This window comes from Apis laboriosa, unplaced genomic scaffold (genome assembly GCF_014066325.1).
Source record: "Apis laboriosa isolate Shangri-la unplaced genomic scaffold, ASM1406632v1 scaffold4_cov146, whole genome shotgun sequence".
Taxonomy (NCBI): Eukaryota; Metazoa; Arthropoda; class Insecta; order Hymenoptera; family Apidae; genus Apis; species Apis laboriosa.
The window spans coordinates 5,544,538-5,562,249 of record NW_025223501.1 but is presented as its reverse complement, the minus strand read 5'-3'; the positions used below and the strand labels follow the sequence as shown (position 1 = coordinate 5,562,249).

Here is a 17,712-nt window from a genome sequence, read left to right as displayed (position 1 = left end):
TCTTTCTTTATACTATAATATAAAACAATGTAAAAAGCAATTGAAAAGTATGGATTTTTAAATATTAGATTTTTTAGTATAGATTGAAGTTGTTTAAGAAGAGGAAAATTTCTATAGCTCACTTCAATTTGGAATACTAATAGTTCAAAAATGGCGACTACCGCTAATTACGCTTTTTCTTCTGATGGTGAATATTTTGCACATTGTGGAAATGATGGAAAATTAAAAATTTGGGATACTAATACTGGTCGTTTAAAACAAGAATATGTTTCCAATTTTCATCTTTCTTCTCCATGTTGTATTTTGGAGTGGCTTTACATTAGTTCTCGTACCACAAATATATCGGTAAACCATGTGCTTCTTTATTTCATATCTTTATTAATGTTAAATTTTTTTATTTTATTACATATTCATCTTATGTATTATGATAAAATAAAAATTCTTTTATGAACTATCTTTTAAGTCTCATTATGAATGTTTATATTTTTTAATTAATCATACTTTGTATTCTTGCTTTATAGGTTATGTTTTCCATGCTTTTTACAATTTTTTATAAATTTTATAATATTAGAGATACTATAATTAGATTTTTAAAAATATTTTTAAAATACAAATATATTTTATTTCATAAATTCGTTCTTTTTAATCACATTTACTATTAAATCATGTTTATTTTAATAAAATCATATTTGAGGTTATAACTTTTATTCGCTATTCTATTTGTTAAATTTAATTAATAAATATTATATAAATATAGAGATTGAATATTTTAATAATTTTTAGCCTTCACCATGGAAAAAACGCAGAAGAAAATCAATTTCAGAAGAATCCATTCAAAAGGGTATTATTGCTATGGGTTCAACAAATGGAAAAATTACACTTTATGATACAACAACTTCCTCTGTTACTGCACAATTAGATGGTCATTCTGGTTCAGTTACTGCAGCAACATGGTCCGAAAATGTTGGGTTTATTACTGCATCAGATGATCATCATATTATTCAATGGAATCTTCAAGAAAATGGTGTAAAATGTAAATGGAAATCGGGAAAAGGAAAAACTACATCATTAGCAGTATCAACAGATGGAAATAATTTATTATCAGGAGAAAGAGTTGTCAAATGGTGGGATTTAAATACTAAGCAGTTAATAAGAATATTCACGGGTCATGCTAATCAAGTGACATGTCTTCATACTATAAAAATGACATCTGGAAATAATTATGTTATTAGTGGTGCTTATGGTGATAGTTACCTCAGTGTTTGGGCATTAGATGAAGTAAGATATTTTTTTTTCTTTTTATCTTAAAGTTTTTATTAATAATTTATATTTATTATAATATTCATATAATATTACGTTTGATCCCATGTGATTATTGTTTTATTCTGTGTTTTGAAATATCTTACAAAATATTCAAGTTACAAATATCTTACAGATAATTGCAAAAAATGAATGAAGCATTCATAAAACAATAAAAAAAATGTTTCATTTTTCTACAAGTAATTTTTTAATGATTAAATAAATAATCATATAATGAAACAATATATTCTTTTTTAAGCTTTAAGAATTTTTAGAATGTTAATAATATAAAATTATTTGTTTCAAAATGTTTTTAAAATGATTAAAATGATTATTATTAATAACTAAAATGATTTTTCATGAAAAAATAAATTGAAATTATGAATTTGAAATTATAAATAATATTTTTTTAAATAAAATTTTATTTTCAATATTTTTTATTATAAATTTATATATTTATTTATATATTTTGTAGAATACTATGCATTTTTCAATATTAATATATTAAAAAATTAATAAATCAAATATGTAATTATATTTCATTAATTAAGAAAATATTTTTAGCAAAGAAATGAAAGAACTTCTGTAGCAAGTTTAGCCTTACAAGATGATCCAATAAGTGTTTCTGCAAATGTCTCAGCAAATTCTCAAGTCATGGTTTTAGTTGTAACAAGATCTGGACAAGCACAGTTATTTCAATATCAACCAAATGGTCGATCAAAACCTTTAAAGCCCAGTTTAAATATTGCGGTTGCTTCTGATATAAGTCAAAAAGATGAAGTACAACAAATTTCTATTTTAAATGCAATGTTAACAGATGATCAGAAATTATTATTAGCATATGGAACATATCTTAATCCTACATTTGAAAAAGTAATACCAGATTTTTCTGATAAAGTGCAGTATTTAGTGCGTTCAGAATATAAAAGAAATAAAGAAAAAAAAGAAGAAATTTCTAAAGTGAAATCAACTATAATCGAAGACAATGTTGAATACCTTCCACCAGGTATTTTTTTTTAAATATTTAATTGTTATTAATATATAATGTAAAATTTATTTTTATCTTTTAAAATATCTTTTATTAATTATAAATATCTTGTATATTTATTTAAATTTTCAATATATAAATCAAATATAAATTAAAGATGTAGTATTTTCTTTCTATATAATGTTTTTTTCTAAATTGGTTTTTTTTTTTTTTGTTTTTTTTTTTAGGAATAATAGAAACTACGCAAAAGAAGAGTAAAAACAGTTCAGGATCTCAATTGTTATTGAAAGACAGATTGGAAAACTTAAGTTTAAGTGCTGAAAGCAGTTCTATAGGCAAAACTATTAGTACAGGTAACAACAGGACACAACTTCTAATACAAGGCTTGAACAGTAAAGATAAAACTATTTTGAGTAATATTTTGCTCACAAAGAATGAGTCCATTATTAAGAATACTATTGCTAAACTACCAATACAAGCAATTGGACCACTTCTTAAAGAACTCACTATCCTTCTCCAGGGTAAAACTTACACGTAAGATTTTTCAAATGTTAATTATTTTTTTTTTTTTATTATACTTAATCCCTTAATTGCAAACGCACATTTAAAAAAATCATTTACAAAAGAAAACGTATTTCTTATGAAATTAACATAATATTATATTTTATCATTTTATTTCATTTTAACGAAATTGTGGAATTATATACGAATATTTGAAAATATATCTTTGAATTTTCAGAAAAAAAAATATAATTACTTTCTCATTTCAAAATTTTTATCCAATGTTTTGTTTAATAAATCAAAGTGATATAATAAAATTTCTTCGATTTATATCGAAATAATCGTGAATTAACAGAATATTTTGTTTAATCCATGGACAGAAAATTGACATTCATTTGCACAAAAAAAATTAATTATGATTAAAAATAATATTATTGTTATTATTATTATTTATTTTGGAAGGAAATCTTAAGTTATATTTTTTAATAATATTGTATAAATAATAAAATCAGTTTTTAATTTTTTTAAAAATTATTTTAAAAAATAAAAACCTATATAAATAAATGCAATCGATATTTTCTTCACATCTTACAGTGAATTCATAAATTATTTTTTATACTTTTCTCCATAAAATTGTAAAAACTATATTAACTGAAGAATTCGCGTTGACTACGAGCATTAGTATAAAATTGGAACTTGGTCAAATATATTTTTCGTCGAATCAAGACTGTAAAGTGAAACAAAATTATATTATTATAATAATTATTAATACTCTAAATACGCGGCTCGGATTCGGAAGTAGAACAGATTTAAGGTATGAATCTTTAGTAACTCGCGTTTATTGATCAAAGAAATTTTTTATTGATTAGAAAATGTTGCAGCATATGAAATAAGTAATAAATTGAATTCGATTTATTGTAATAAATTGTTAATTCCCGTTTTACTATATTCATCCTATTAATGGCTATCTTATAAATTATATCTTTTTCTACTTAATCATTATATTATAGGAGTAAAATTGCTGTGCGATGGTTGGAAGCATTGTTAACGACACATGCAGGACATTTATTATCACAAGCAGATCTTGTGGAATTATTTGGACCAATTTTAAGTTCAATAGATGCTAAACTAGCTCTTTTGACAGAACTCTCAAAACTTAAAGGTCGAGTTTCTCTTGTCACTGGTCAAATTTCCCAAACAATGGAAGAACACGATAAAGATGTTACCGAAAATTGTCTCGTTTATCAAGATTCAGGTTCATAATAAAATTTTATTTTATTGTAATTGCTATTTTTTTTAAATTTTTAGATTTTTATTAGATTTATTTAGATTTTATTTAGATTTATATTAGATTTATTAATAATATTTTAACTTTTTAAAAAATGCAATTTATAAATTAAAGAATTATTTTTATCTTATAATATTTACTTAAAATTTATTTTGTTAGATTCATCAGACGAAGATGGTGGAATTGAAGATGAGGATTTAGAAAGTGAATCTGATGAAGATTGGGAACAAATATCAAATCAAGAGGATGAAGCAGTTCAATATGATCAAGATGATCAAGAACAGCAGAATGATGAGGATGTCAAGAGTATGAATTCTGATCATGAAGATGATGAATTTATATCCAGCTGAATATTAATTTAGGTAAAATTAAAAGAAGAAAATTAAAATTAAAAAAAAAAATTATAAAAAAGAATATACTAGAATTTCAAATTAAATAATATTATTTAACATTTTATAATATTATAAACAAATTTAAATGAATAAATTTGACAATCTCATTAAATTATTTTATATTATATTAATATTATTCAAAAAATAAAATAATTTTACTATAATTATTATAAATTGATTATATAATAATATTATTAAAATACAGTATTTTGTCTGTTTTAGTGAACATTGGAGTTCCTGAATATAAAAAATTTGGAAAAAAAATAATTAAAATGTTGAATAAATACCGTTTTTTACAAAAACTATTAAATATAAAAAATTAAATATATCTGTATTCCAATCATCTCTATTCAAAATGAGAAGTTATTTTATGCTTCTGATTTAAGTTAAAAATAAATAATAAGTATTTACATAGGAATAAACTTTTTTTCTTTTTTTTTTCTTTTCTTTTTTCTTTTTTTCTTTTCTTTGATGATAATTATAAATTTAATATTATTGTTACACAAAATTCTATAATGATTATCTATTTCCTTTTCCTTTACTTTTTTATTTTTTTAAAAATTCGCGCCTTTCTGTCTTCATAACAAAGGATGTTAATCTAATATAGTTTTTTAATTTTGAGGTTAGGTGAACAAATGATGGGTAACATATGAATATTTTTTATCAAAAAAATAATGAGTTCAAAGTTTTTACAAATTTATTTAAACGAATGAAAGTTGATAAAATATAATAATTTATTCAAATTTTTTAATCATTTTTTAATATGGTAAGTAAAAAAATAGTTTAATACAGATTAATATTTATTAGGTTAAAAAATTTAAAAGTTAATTTTTCTTTTTAGATATTATTATATTATTATATTATAAATTTATTTGTACATTATTTGTATATTTCTCAATGGATTTTGGATAAATAAATAATTATATAATTTTTAATTGATTTATTATAGAATATCAAATTATAAATATTTTAATATTTATTATTATTTACATACAAAAATTTTTAATTTGTATTTTAGCCAGTGTTAAAACATGATATTGAACTTCCAACTTCAGTTCCTGAATTATTATTGGAAAAGCATGCAAACTTTTTACTTTCTTATGGCACTGATAAGGATGAATATGTAAGTATTATATTTATTTTAAAAGTTTTTTTATAGATATTCAATAGATATAATAATTTTTATTTTAAATATTGTTATTATCAATTGTTAAATGGAATTTATATGAACAAAATTCTATTATATAACAATTTATTTATATTTTATATATTTTGTATATAATATATAATATAAAGATTAATTATACATATATATTAAAATTGAACTTATTATATAATTAATAGAGATATTATTAAATTTTAGATGTATTGTATGACAGAACATATGAGAATGTCTGGAATGTATTGGGGTTTAACAGCATTGGATCTTATGGGTAAATTGGAACAAACAAATCGAAATGAAGTATTGGAATTTATTGCTCAATGTCAAACAGAAAGTGGTGGCATAGCTGCTAGTTTACAACATGATCCGCATATTCTTTATACTTTGAGTGCAGTTCAAATATTATGTATATATGATGCATTAGACACTATTGATATAGAAAAAGTTATAAAATATGTAAAAGAAAGACAACAACCAGATGGAAGTTTTACTGGTGACATTTGGGGTGAAGTTGATATGAGATTTTCTTTTTGTGCTGTGGCAACATTATCTCTTTTGGCAAGTAAAACTTTTTAAATATTTATATGTACATATATAAAAAAAATATATGTGTATAAAAAAAAATTTATATTAAATGAAATTTTTTGTTAATTATTTTAAAATAAATTTTAAAAATATTGTTTTAGAATCGATTGGATGCAATAGATATTAATAAGGCAGTTGAATTTGTAATGAAATGTATGAATTTTGATGGTGGTTTTGGATCAAAGCCTGGAGCTGAAAGTCATGCTGGTATGATTTATTGCTCCATAGGACTTTTATCAATAACTGGTAATTTTTTTTATTTTGATTTTTTTTTCTTCTAAATATTACAATAAAATTTAATACAATAAAATGCAATTCATTGAATTCTTATTGGACAATCAATAACATAAAGATATTAAATATTTCCAGATAATCTTCATTTAATAGATGCAGATCAATTAAGTTGGTGGCTTTGTGAAAGACAACTTCCATCTGGAGGTTTAAATGGTAGACCAGAAAAGTTGCCTGATGTTTGCTACTCTTGGTGGGTTCTTTCTGCACTTACAATTTTAGGACGCCTTCATTGGGTTAATAAAGAACAATTGGTATATATTTCTTTTATATATATTATTTTAAAAAATAGATTAGCAAATTATTGAAAGAGCATTTTATCATTTAATTATTTTTTCATTAGTTATTTTTAGAGTTAAATTAAAAAAAATAAAATAATATTCAATAATTGGTAATATTTTTTATGATTAATATTTTTTTTTTATTATTTATTATTAGAAATTATATGTAGTTTTTATAATGCTGAAAATAAATAATTATTTTATTTATAATGTTAGAGAACATGATACAAATTGGGATTATATAAAATTTTTTATATTGAAATTCTTTTTTTTTAATAATTAAATTTTTCAATTGACAAAAAATTAAATTGAAAAAGCTTAATATTATGTTATACATCATTAGAAATCATTATATATCATATGATTAGAAATTAACAAAGTAACTTTGTAAGGCAAGTTTCATTATATTTTCATTATACTTTTATATTTTATATTTTTGATTTAATATTAATTTACAGGTAAAATTTGTATTAGCATGTCAAGATACAGAATCAGGAGGATTTAGTGATCGTCCAGGCGATATTGCCGATCCTTTTCATACTCTTTTTGGTTTAACTGCGCTTTCTCTTTTAAATACTGACTATCCTTTAAAAAAAATTAATCCAACATACTGCATGCCTGAATATGTAATTCAAAGATTACATTTAAAACCTTCAAGACTTGACCAAAGTAATTGACATTTAATTATTACATCAAAAATTTTTTATTACATCTAAATATTTATGAAATACTATAACAAAAAATATAATATTACTTTTTAAATCAATTGGTTTCATTAATTATTTTATTTAAAGAATTCAATATTTTTTATTTAAATTTACTGATATATTATAAAATAATAAATAATATTATGTAATACTTTAAATAAAAAAATAATTTATTAATACACATTATTTAATATAAGTAAAGTATATTGTTAAATTAATAAAAATATACATTACTTTTATCTCAACTTGAACATATGTTATACTTGTAATAAAACTTGAATATAGTATGTTACATCATGTTATATTATATAACTAATAGTATTTATTATAAAATTTTTGAAAATTTTAAATTGCAATAATTTATATTATTATTATTTTTAATTTGAATGAAATAAAATAAATAAAAGATAAAAATAAAAATTTATTTTAAGAAAAGTTTATTAAAAACAAATATACTTTGCCAAAATTAAAATTTAAACTATATATAAGCACAAATCATAACAAAATTAAAATTATTATAAAAATATTTTTTCTACTAATTTATATATATATTTTTTTAAATATTTATTTTAAAATTTTTCAAAATTTTAATGTATTAATTAATGTATAATTATTTTAGAATATATAATAATTTTTAAAATGGAGCTTTAATTTCTTTATACTTATAATTATCTTATAGTCAATAATATCTATAAAAATAATATTAATCAAAATTATCATCATCTTTTCCAAAAAATTTTTAATATTTTAATAGGTAAATTTGTTAATTGTACATGCACTGTTTGCTGCGATACATTATATTCTTCAAAAGAAAGATTGTGATGTTCTGAAAAAAAATTAGTTTTTAGTATGATTTATTGAAAAATATTAGTTTTATGAATTAAAAGATATACCTAACTGATAAAGAAATTGTGAAACAGTATTTTCATTACGAATTGTTGCTGCAATAATAGCATATCCATCCATAACAAAAGATAATAATTTTTTTAATCCTAATATTAATTCATAAAATGATTTGGCATCATATAAAATATCAGCTCCAATTATTATATCAGGTACAGTCCATTGTTCATTCACATATTTACTAATATCTTCCCATTTTAATTCCATTACTTTAACATCTGTATAATTATATTTTAATTGTAATTTCAATCTATCATATTTTAATTCTGGTTGTATTTTGTTTTCATTATTCAATAAATTAAATTTAATATTTTCAGAAACCATTTCAAGAACAATTTTGTGATAATCTGTAAATATATATTGTTTGGGAAAACATTTTTTAATAATACACAATCCTGTTAATCCAACTCCACAACCTAGTTCTAAAACAATTTTTCCATAGAATTTATTCTTATTTTTTATGCACCATTTACTTAATTCTATAGCTCCCTACAAATCATAAATGATATTATAATTCAGAAATATAAAAATCATCCATATAATATAAGTATCAATATTTTATAATAAATATATATATAATTACTACCTGCCAACTATATAATCCTGTTGTGCCTTCTGATATAATATTTGTGCTTTCTTTTATACTAACACAATCATTTTCTATTAAAAAATGTCGATAATGAATAGATTCTTTGATTGTGGAAGATATTAAATTACAGTATGTAATATACATAATATCACAAATTTCACCATCTTTCTCTTCAATCTATAATAAAAAAATACATTTTGATTTTAATTTTTTTTTTACAAATATTAATTTAATTACCTTATTCATAAGCCATTTTAAGAATGCTCTTTGATAAGATTGTTTTATTGGATATTTTTTAATTAAATCACTATTTACTGTATTTTTCAAAATTTCCTCTTGTTTTTCTAAATTAAGCAAATAATCGATACTTTCTTGAGAAGATTGAAGCTATATGTAATATTTTAAAATTATTTAATTACTTAAGAAATTATTTAAAAAATATAAAATTCATATACATACAAGTATCTCCATTGTATTTATTGATGTGCAACAGAGAAAATATTTAATTAAATTATTCATATCAAACATATTGTAATTCATTTTATTGTATAAATATATTTTATAATAATTTTATAATATAATTAATAATTTTTAATTTTACAATAATAAATTTTTAATATAAATCTTTTAAATATTTATTTTTATCAATAAATATATAAAATAATTTGTTTAATTCATAAAAATTTGTATTTAATTAATGTTATATATACAAAAATAGAAATTTTAAAAACTTAAAAAAATATATTTGTTAATTAATATTGTTTTTTAGGTTTTTTATTTTACAATAAAAATATTAAACTTCACATTCTATATTTACTTTTGATATTAATTTATAGACGCTTATATGTATTTTGACATTTAAATATAATAATTTCTCATCATTGAAATATTTATCTGAATTCAATTATATTGACTTAAAAGTAACAATAATAGAGTTACCATTTTTTTTTTTTGTATATAATATTTATTTTTTTCATTTTTAAAATTATTAATTCTTATCATGCAAGTATATATGTATATATATGTATAATATATATATTATTTTAAAAATAAATAATATTTAATATGATTTATATTCAAATTAAATAAAAAAACAAACTAAAATAAATAAATTGTCCAAAATAAACCAATAAAAAATAAGGGCTTAAATCACTAGATAAATTGAGACACCATTGTAAAGAGTTTCGCACTTTCTAAATAACTTCATATTCATATTTTTTAAGAAAGAACCGTCTCGAGCTTATATAAATCTCAATAAATTTTGACAGTTGCTTATTTTCTTTACAACTAATGACATTATCTCTTAGTTTTTAATTATGTGGATAGATATTTCACATAACATAATTAATTATATCATATAAAAATATATTTTATATAATAAAGTAAAAAACTATTAACTATATATAAAATGTAATTAATTCTTAAATAAAAAACATGACAACATAATAATAAGAAACTGATATTATTCATTATGGATGATAATTTATCTACATATTTATGTTTTTGAAATATTTTGAATCTTTTGAATTATTGAGGTGAGATTAAATAACATTATTACTGAAATTTAAAATAAAATAATAAAAGTTTTATAATTAAAATCAATTATTTAATTTAGATTAGCAACTTTATAATAACCACATAATGGCCTCTGCTATGGAACAGCAGCAGCAACAACAACAACAACAACAACAACAACAACAACAACAACAACAACAACAACAACAACAAACTACCTTAGAATTTTATCAAGCAATGGCTGATTTTAAAAACATGTTTCCACAAATGGATGATGATGTGATTGAGGTAAGTTATTTAATAAAAATATTAAGTTATTTTATAAAAATATTATATTGTATAATAATAAGCTATATTATATAATCATAAAAAAATCTTCATTCTAAATATATTATGATATATAATATTCAACTCTTTATTGAAATAATTTTTGAATAATATGTTGAACTTTTTAAAAACTTTTATAAAAAAAATATTAATATTTTATATTTTAAAAGTATTTAATATAAATTTTTAAAACAGATAGAATATATTATGAAGTATATATTAATTAATAATAATATTTAAAATCAAATATTAATTTTTATTTGTAAATATTCTTTTATATATTTAAAATAAAATTAAATTATTGGATTGAATATTATTACTTAAAAATGAAACACATTGAAAAAAATTTAATTTTTTTAATGACAAAGAATTTCTATTAAACAAGAAAATAAAATATTAGAATATTTTTATTAATATAATAATATTTATAATAATTTTTGTATCTATATAAAACAATCATATTATTTAGCATTTAAAAGCATACAACTAATAATCAATTAAAAATTAAAAAATTTTATAATTTATTTAAATTTTTTAGGCTGTATTAAGATCTAATCAAGGAGCTGTAGATACAACAATTGATCAGTTACTTACTATGAGTACAGATAATGAAAATGAAAAAATTAGGAGTGAATTAGAGCAAAATGAAAAATCACCAAGTACTTCTAAGTCATACAAAATAGATTCAACAATATCTTCAAAAAGTATACGTAAGTGGCAACCTGCTTTATTAGGACCATTACCAGATACATTTCTTCGACTTCCTCAAGTTTCTGAAGATAGTTTAGATTCCTCTTACTTACAAGAAAATTCAATGATAGAAGATGAAAGAATTGCTATGTTTCTTCAAAATGAAGAATTTATGGCTGAATTACGTTGGAATGAAGACTTTTTATCAACTTTAGAAAATGGTTTGTAATAAGTAATAGTAATTTTTATGATATAAGAAAATTAAGAAAAATATAAAATTCCAACTATATATATATATATTTTTTATTATAGATACAAAAATTCAAGGAACAACTCTTGAGAAATGTGACAGTCAAATTGGTCATGATGATGAAGATCTTTTTAAAGAAAGACTAAAAAATATGGGCAAAAGTATATAATAATTTTTACAATTTATTATTATCGTATTATTATTAAATTATTATATAATAATTATATATATATATATATATACATAATACATATATATAATATATATATATATAATTTATTTTATTTTTATTATTTTTTATTATATTTCAGTGTCTCGACGTAAGTTTGCACAACTTACTAAAGTATTTACACGCAGTAAAAAACGAGGAGGTAGACAGTTATTACCTCCAACAGCTTCCTGTGACGACTTATTAGATTCAGAAGAATCATCTAGATTTCAATCTTAGAAATTAGAACAGTTTTCTTAATTTGTCAGGAAAAACAATTACAAACAATTCCAATTGATACTACAGTAATTTATCCAGTTCAAAAACAAAAAAGAAGCATATCCTTATTAGTATTAATAATTGAATGGAAAATTATAAAAAAGATTTAGATAATAATAGTTTTATTATTGTGGATTATATATTTAAATTAGAACTCAATTATTCATATTCCATACAGTTAATTTACATAATAATTACTAAATTATTTAAATAATTTCAATTCTAAAGCACAGAAAGATCAAAAAATATAAAAATAATAGCTTTATAGATGTCTAAAAAAATGCAAAGTTACACAATATTACATATTTTAATAATGTAATATGAACAAGTATATGTTCTAAATACTAACAGTACAATAATAACAACAGTCATATTGTTGAAATAAGAATTTATTAAATTTTATTAAAAAACATGAATTTTTTTAATGTAACATTTTATAGCTTTACAATATGATATTCTATATATAATTTATATTATTTATATTATCTGTAATTTATTATTGGTAGTAATTTAAAAAATTTATAGTTTTTCGTAATTTATATTTATTTAAAACAAAAGGTTTATAATTTTTGAATTTATAAAAACATAATATTGTTAAAATATAGAATAAATGATTTATGAATATCAAGTGAATAATAATAAAAAAATTATTATCCAAAGCTATAATAAACATTTAAAATAAAATTTAAAATTGACAAATTTGTTTCTTAATATTTGATTTTTATATGAATTTTTGGTAATATAAAGGCAGATTTCTTTTTATATTGCTATATGCAATAATAATGCTTTTTTATTTATAAATACATTTTTAAGAAACTCCTATCTATTTAGAAGTTATAAACATAATAAATTCTAGTCTGTTCATCTAGCCATTACTTATTTAATCATAAATATTAAAGATTGCAATTATATATCATTGATATAAAAAATATTTATATATAAGTATAATTGAACATAATATATGGAGAAGCAAAACAAGTTTAGAACTATTGAATTTTAATATATAAAAAAAAAAATAGTAAAATCTCCATATTCATGGTTTTATGTATATGCTTGAATACAATTTCAAAAAATTAAATAAATTCCTGAATTCTTACTAGAACCTATACAGAATTATATCTATCAGAATTATATAACATAGATAATTCTAGATACTGATATAAATAATGCATCACATATCTTCATCATTCACTTTATTTCATCTATCATATAATATTGTATTATTATTATATTGCTGTTTTTTAACATATAATTTTTATTGTTTTTTATTATTATTCATTACTATTTAAATTGTTAAGTTTTATTATTAATTATTTTTCTTAAAATTTAATAATTAATAAATTAAATTTTATTATAGATATATATAATATATATATTATATATTATATTATTCGCAAATCTTGAAACTTATCTCTATGGATATGGAGAGTTCACTGTAAACTATGTCTTTTTAATAAGTCAAAATTTATTTTATATATTACTGTATTTTTATTTTCTCATTATTGTAATATATATAATACAAGTTACAAAAGGATTATGAAAATAAAATAAATTTATAGCATATAATTATAGCTATTTTTAGCATTTAAAGCTTTTTTATAAAGCACATAACATTATTCATTGTATAATTTGATATTTTTTTATACATTAGTAATGAAATATGAAACAAAAATATTTAACTATCACATTATAATTAATCAATTCAATAATACATTATGAAATATTATGTATCAGATTGTTTAAAAAACACTCTAGCCCCAGATAAACTATAATAGAGCAGTTGAAATTCAGCACTCCTTTCACCTAAGCGTTTTAATGTTAATGCCCTTGTTTGTTGCAATTTTTCATCTCCATGAATATTTTTATTACCTTCTGCAATTTGTTTTTCAGCATTTATATATTGTTCAACTGTTTTAAACCAATGTAAACTATCCAATTCTGATGACTGATTTAAAAGGGCATTTATATAAGCAATTCCCATTGCAAAACCATCATCAGTAAAAGCTGCACCTATTTGATTTTTCTTAAACATTTTTTCTTTATTTGATATTGAGTTATCAACAAAACTTAATGTTAATGGAGGTACAATAGCATAAAATTGTTGCAAATGATGTGATTCAGTATCTCGAAAAGCAGATGCAAATACATCGACAAGAAGTTTGAAATATTGTATACCCTCTGTGAAATGTCGTACTAAATTTGCAATATCATTTTCTAAGCATTTTGCTGCTGCTTGAGTTGTTGCACTATAATTTAAATTTTTACACATTAATTCAAATGGTATAGATGAATCAATATTTGGCAAGAATGAAACAGCATTTGAACTAGCATGTAATCCACCAGATCTGATTAATCGTACATAGCCCAATGCATTTCCAATATGAGTTATTAATTGTCGAAATTGATCTAAATAACTTAGACCATCAGGTGTCATACCTAATTTTCTGATTCCTTTTTGGAATTTTTCTGCTCTTTCGTATGTATAAGGTGTTGTTCCATTTTCTCTTTGAGTTTTAATAAACCTTATATCTCGCATTAATCTTGATTTTATATGTTCATCAAAAAGAAATTGTGAAAATGTATGTAATTTTATACGAAGAAATTGATAAACAAAGTTAACTGTTGTACTCATAATACCAGTTCCATGTGTTCTAATAGAATTTGCTATATGTCGAATTCCAATGGTGTTTAAATGTTTATTGTTACTAGTATGTTCAATAAATGTTTGAGTGTTTAAATTATACAAATATTTTGAAACAAATACATGAATGTTTCTCATAATTTCTAAAGCATCCAAACCCTGTTCCAAGGTTTGTGTAGGTAAGGGATTTTGAACAGTATTGAGATTTAATTTATAATGTGCCAAAGCATGCATCATTCGATATGTTCTCCAATCATGCAATGCCACTGTAGTGAGATTATAAAACATATCATCAAGATAATGTTCGATAAATCTTTTGGCATATATCATACTATTTGCTAGAGGTAGAGGCAATGATCGCACTATTCTTCCACCATCTTTTGCTCCAATATTAAATGGATTTGTAGAATTCAACTTTAAATGCTCATGAACATGAAGCCTTAAATTAGTTTCAATCTCATGGCAAACAGGTTCTAATATATTTTTGGTTAACATTTCTTTTAATTGCATAATTCTTTTTTGTTTTAAATTTAATCCTTCTTGTTCACTTATAGTACTATTAAATGCATTGAACAAATGAACAATATGATTTATATTTAAATTACTATCTGTTACAGAAGAAAAATAAGCTGGAATTATATTCTGGTGATACAATAATATAGAATAATCACAGAGATCTATAATAATATTATGCAACTCAGCAATAATATCATAATTATTTAATGAAAAACGTAATTTCACCATATCCTCCTCTTTGAAAGTATCTGTTAATTGATTAGCACATGCTAGAGCACATCTAATTATTAATCTCCTATCTGCACTTGGTGGTCCATTTAATAATCTCATACTTAAACCCACTAATGATAATGAGTCTAATTTTTCTTTGCTATAACCTTTATCTTTCTGAATCAAACTTTTACGTGCAGTTTCTAATGTAATTAATATATAATAACTTAAATATTGTAATACTTGACTTTGTGATTGCACTATAACTGGTCCCAAAATGTAAAATGTAGTCTGTAAAGATTTTTGTATTTCTATTAATCTACAAATTAATTGGACAGTATTGCGATTCATTGGTTTAATAAGAATTGCATGCATATTTATTATAAAAGATATGATTTCTTTAATTTGAGATAAAAGAGCAACTAAATCAATTAATAAAGATTGTTTTTGTCCAATATCTGAAATTTGAAGACTTGTTTTCATTAAAATACTTTGCATATCAATGCACCATGTTACTGCTTTCTGAATTAAACTATTTACAGTTTGCGAAAGTTTCTGTATTCTTGAACTTAATATTTTTTCTCCTATTTGTTGATTAATAGTATTTCCAGCTTCCTTTGGCAAAAAATCACTTAAAAATTTACTTGGAATCCATATAACATTTCCAATTAAATTTACAGCATAGAATTTTTTATTATTTTCAAGCACCTTTTTAATTAATCTTTTATCACAGGTACCAAATAATTTTGTTATTATAACAATACCAATATTTATTTCAATCCAATTTTTATTTAATGAAACATAATCATTTGGTTTATTTTCTATATCTATTATTAAATTTTTTAGATAATTAGTAATATGTTCGTTCATTATAGGTCCTTTATTTACATCCATTATACTTTCTATTGTCTTAGAAAATAAAACTTTCTTTAATAAATTTTCTTGTAAATCTTTCAATAACTTATTGAACACATGTAGTTTAGATTCATTTATACCAAATTGCGATGGATTATGCATAATAGAACGTACATTCATTCTATATTTTTTCCATTGCTCTTGTAAAGATGGTTGAGATTCAACAATTTCGTCTAATGTTAAAACAATTATAAACAAATCAATAAAATGTTCTATTAATACGGGTAAATATATATCATTAGAATCACTGGCTAGATTAGATAATTGTTCTGTTGTTAAATGTGTAACTGTCCATATTCTATTTACAAAAACAAATAAATCTTGTAAATCAGATAGAAGAGATGTGATATTACTTTGATTATTTTCTGTTCCTTTTTCTCCATGAATAAACAATTTTTTATAGAATGTTTTAGCTTCCATTACAAGAAGTCTAATTTCTCTACAAGTACCAGCAACTGCAGCAAGTAATTTTGATAAAAATTTATTTTCCATTTCTATTAAACTTATCAAACTAATATCCTCAACAGGTTTATATACAAGCCGAAGAGGGCCTTCTATAAAATATTCTAATGTAGAATCTTTTTTCCATGTTTGCTTTGCTAAATTTTCGAAAAATTGTCCATATTTTCGCAAATGTATTGAACCTGCCGCTTTATATATTGCTTCGTCTTTTTTCGTATTCCATGTTGACGATTCTATCATTATCACTTCTTATTTATTAGTAATGCTATATAAAATATTATTTTTATCAATAAATAAATAATAAAATTTAATTTTTAAATTAGTATATCTTTCAATAATTCACACATAATAAAGTTTCATTATAATTTCATACTTTCTCAGCATTACTTCTCATAATAAAAGTATTACTTCATAAACAATATCTTTAAGAACTTTTGAGTACTACACTGTTATTTCTTTCATGTTTATAAAAAAACAATTTGTACAATATGTATATATATTATAAAAAATTAATAAGTAACACTATTATATTCTGTCCAATGAGACGAGTCAAAAGATATAAATAAAACTATATGATTAAAATCTTGAGACAGTAAGATTGGTTAACAATATTGAGAAAATAAAAATTTACTGTGCGAAATTTAATATACAAAAGATAAGAAAAATGCAAATCAAGAATTTATTTATTTTAAAATAAAATTTAAAATAAAACT

The 17,712-nt window shown here is 21.1% G+C and overlaps 5 protein-coding genes across 7 annotated transcripts; 3 read left to right on the top strand and 2 right to left on the bottom strand.

Moving 5' to 3' along the window:
* Positions 1 to 150: 150 nt before the first annotated feature.
* On the top strand, positions 151 to 4,886 carry LOC122717136 (WD repeat-containing protein 43). The gene is made up of 7 exons (XM_043940907.1): positions 151 to 345; positions 784 to 1,278; positions 1,864 to 2,305; positions 2,515 to 2,821; positions 3,799 to 4,043; positions 4,236 to 4,438; positions 4,691 to 4,886. The coding sequence occupies exons 1-6, from the start codon at positions 151 to 153 to the stop codon at positions 4,424 to 4,426; spliced, it is 1,875 nt and encodes a 624-aa protein (XP_043796842.1). The 3' UTR covers positions 4,427 to 4,438; positions 4,691 to 4,886.
* Positions 4,887 to 5,081: 195 nt separating this feature from the next.
* LOC122717055 (geranylgeranyl transferase type-2 subunit beta) lies at positions 5,082 to 7,553 on the top strand. Its single transcript, XM_043940744.1, has 6 exons — positions 5,082 to 5,234; positions 5,487 to 5,591; positions 5,832 to 6,188; positions 6,317 to 6,461; positions 6,585 to 6,760; positions 7,246 to 7,553. Exons 1-6 carry the CDS (start codon positions 5,232 to 5,234, stop codon positions 7,462 to 7,464), a joined length of 1,005 nt encoding a protein of 334 aa, XP_043796679.1. The 5' UTR covers positions 5,082 to 5,231; the 3' UTR covers positions 7,465 to 7,553.
* A 587-nt stretch (positions 7,554 to 8,140) lies between these two features.
* LOC122717204 (protein-lysine N-methyltransferase EEF2KMT) lies at positions 8,141 to 9,587 on the bottom strand. Of its 3 annotated transcripts, none has more exons than XM_043941042.1 (5): positions 9,446 to 9,587; positions 9,224 to 9,373; positions 8,984 to 9,163; positions 8,388 to 8,886; positions 8,141 to 8,320 (listed from the first exon to the last, which is right to left on the bottom strand). In XM_043941042.1, exons 1-5 carry the CDS (start codon positions 9,524 to 9,526, stop codon positions 8,214 to 8,216), a joined length of 1,017 nt encoding a protein of 338 aa, XP_043796977.1. In that variant the 5' UTR covers positions 9,527 to 9,587; the 3' UTR covers positions 8,141 to 8,213. The 3 variants fall into 3 exon arrangements, with proteins under 3 accessions (XP_043796977.1, XP_043796979.1, XP_043796978.1); XM_043941043.1 differs by having other exon boundaries at positions 8,166 to 8,320; positions 8,393 to 8,886; XM_043941044.1 differs by lacking the exon at positions 9,224 to 9,373 and having other exon boundaries at positions 9,446 to 9,533.
* Positions 9,588 to 10,459: 872 nt separating this feature from the next.
* LOC122717203 (CUE domain-containing protein 1-like) lies at positions 10,460 to 12,414 on the top strand. Its single transcript, XM_043941039.1, has 5 exons — positions 10,460 to 10,521; positions 10,602 to 10,789; positions 11,367 to 11,739; positions 11,831 to 11,929; positions 12,080 to 12,414. Exons 2-5 carry the CDS (start codon positions 10,628 to 10,630, stop codon positions 12,214 to 12,216), a joined length of 771 nt encoding a protein of 256 aa, XP_043796974.1. The 5' UTR covers positions 10,460 to 10,521; positions 10,602 to 10,627; the 3' UTR covers positions 12,217 to 12,414.
* Positions 12,415 to 13,684: 1,270 nt separating this feature from the next.
* LOC122717024 (WASH complex subunit 4) lies at positions 13,685 to 17,459 on the bottom strand. The gene has a single exon (XM_043940674.1). It carries the CDS (start codon positions 17,237 to 17,239, stop codon positions 13,979 to 13,981), a length of 3,261 nt encoding a protein of 1,086 aa, XP_043796609.1. The 5' UTR covers positions 17,240 to 17,459; the 3' UTR covers positions 13,685 to 13,978.
* Between the last annotated feature and the right edge of the window lie 253 nt (positions 17,460 to 17,712).

Bases quoted from the DNA above. Each gene is read 5' to 3' on its own strand.
- LOC122717136 (XM_043940907.1), top strand. From the start codon at position 151: ATGGCGACTACCGCTAATTACGCTTTTTCTTCTGATGGTGAATATTTT. The intron at 346-783 runs GTAAACCATGTG...AATAATTTTTAG, and splicing joins CTCGTACCACAAATATATCG to CCTTCACCATGGAAAAAACG. The intron at 2,822-3,798 runs GTAAGATTTTTC...ATTATATTATAG, and splicing joins CTCCAGGGTAAAACTTACAC to GAGTAAAATTGCTGTGCGAT.
- LOC122717055 (XM_043940744.1), top strand. The intron at 6,462-6,584 runs GTAATTTTTTTT...AAATATTTCCAG, and splicing joins AGGACTTTTATCAATAACTG to ATAATCTTCATTTAATAGAT. The intron at 6,761-7,245 runs GTATATATTTCT...ATTAATTTACAG, and splicing joins GGGTTAATAAAGAACAATTG to GTAAAATTTGTATTAGCATG.
- LOC122717204 (XM_043941042.1), bottom strand. From the start codon at position 9,526: ATGAATTACAATATGTTTGATATGAATAATTTAATTAAATATTTTCTC. The intron at 9,164-9,223 runs GTAATTAAATTA...TTTTTATTATAG, and splicing joins TAAAATGGCTTATGAATAAG to ATTGAAGAGAAAGATGGTGA. The intron at 8,887-8,983 runs GTAGTAATTATA...TATGATTTGTAG, and splicing joins CAGGATTATATAGTTGGCAG to GGAGCTATAGAATTAAGTAA.
- LOC122717203 (XM_043941039.1), top strand. From the start codon at position 10,628: ATGGCCTCTGCTATGGAACAGCAGCAGCAACAACAACAACAACAACAA. The intron at 11,740-11,830 runs GTTTGTAATAAG...TTTTTATTATAG, and splicing joins TTTATCAACTTTAGAAAATG to ATACAAAAATTCAAGGAACA. The intron at 11,930-12,079 runs GTATATAATAAT...ATTATATTTCAG, and splicing joins ACTAAAAAATATGGGCAAAA to TGTCTCGACGTAAGTTTGCA.
- LOC122717024 (XM_043940674.1), bottom strand. From the start codon at position 17,239: ATGATAGAATCGTCAACATGGAATACGAAAAAAGACGAAGCAATATAT.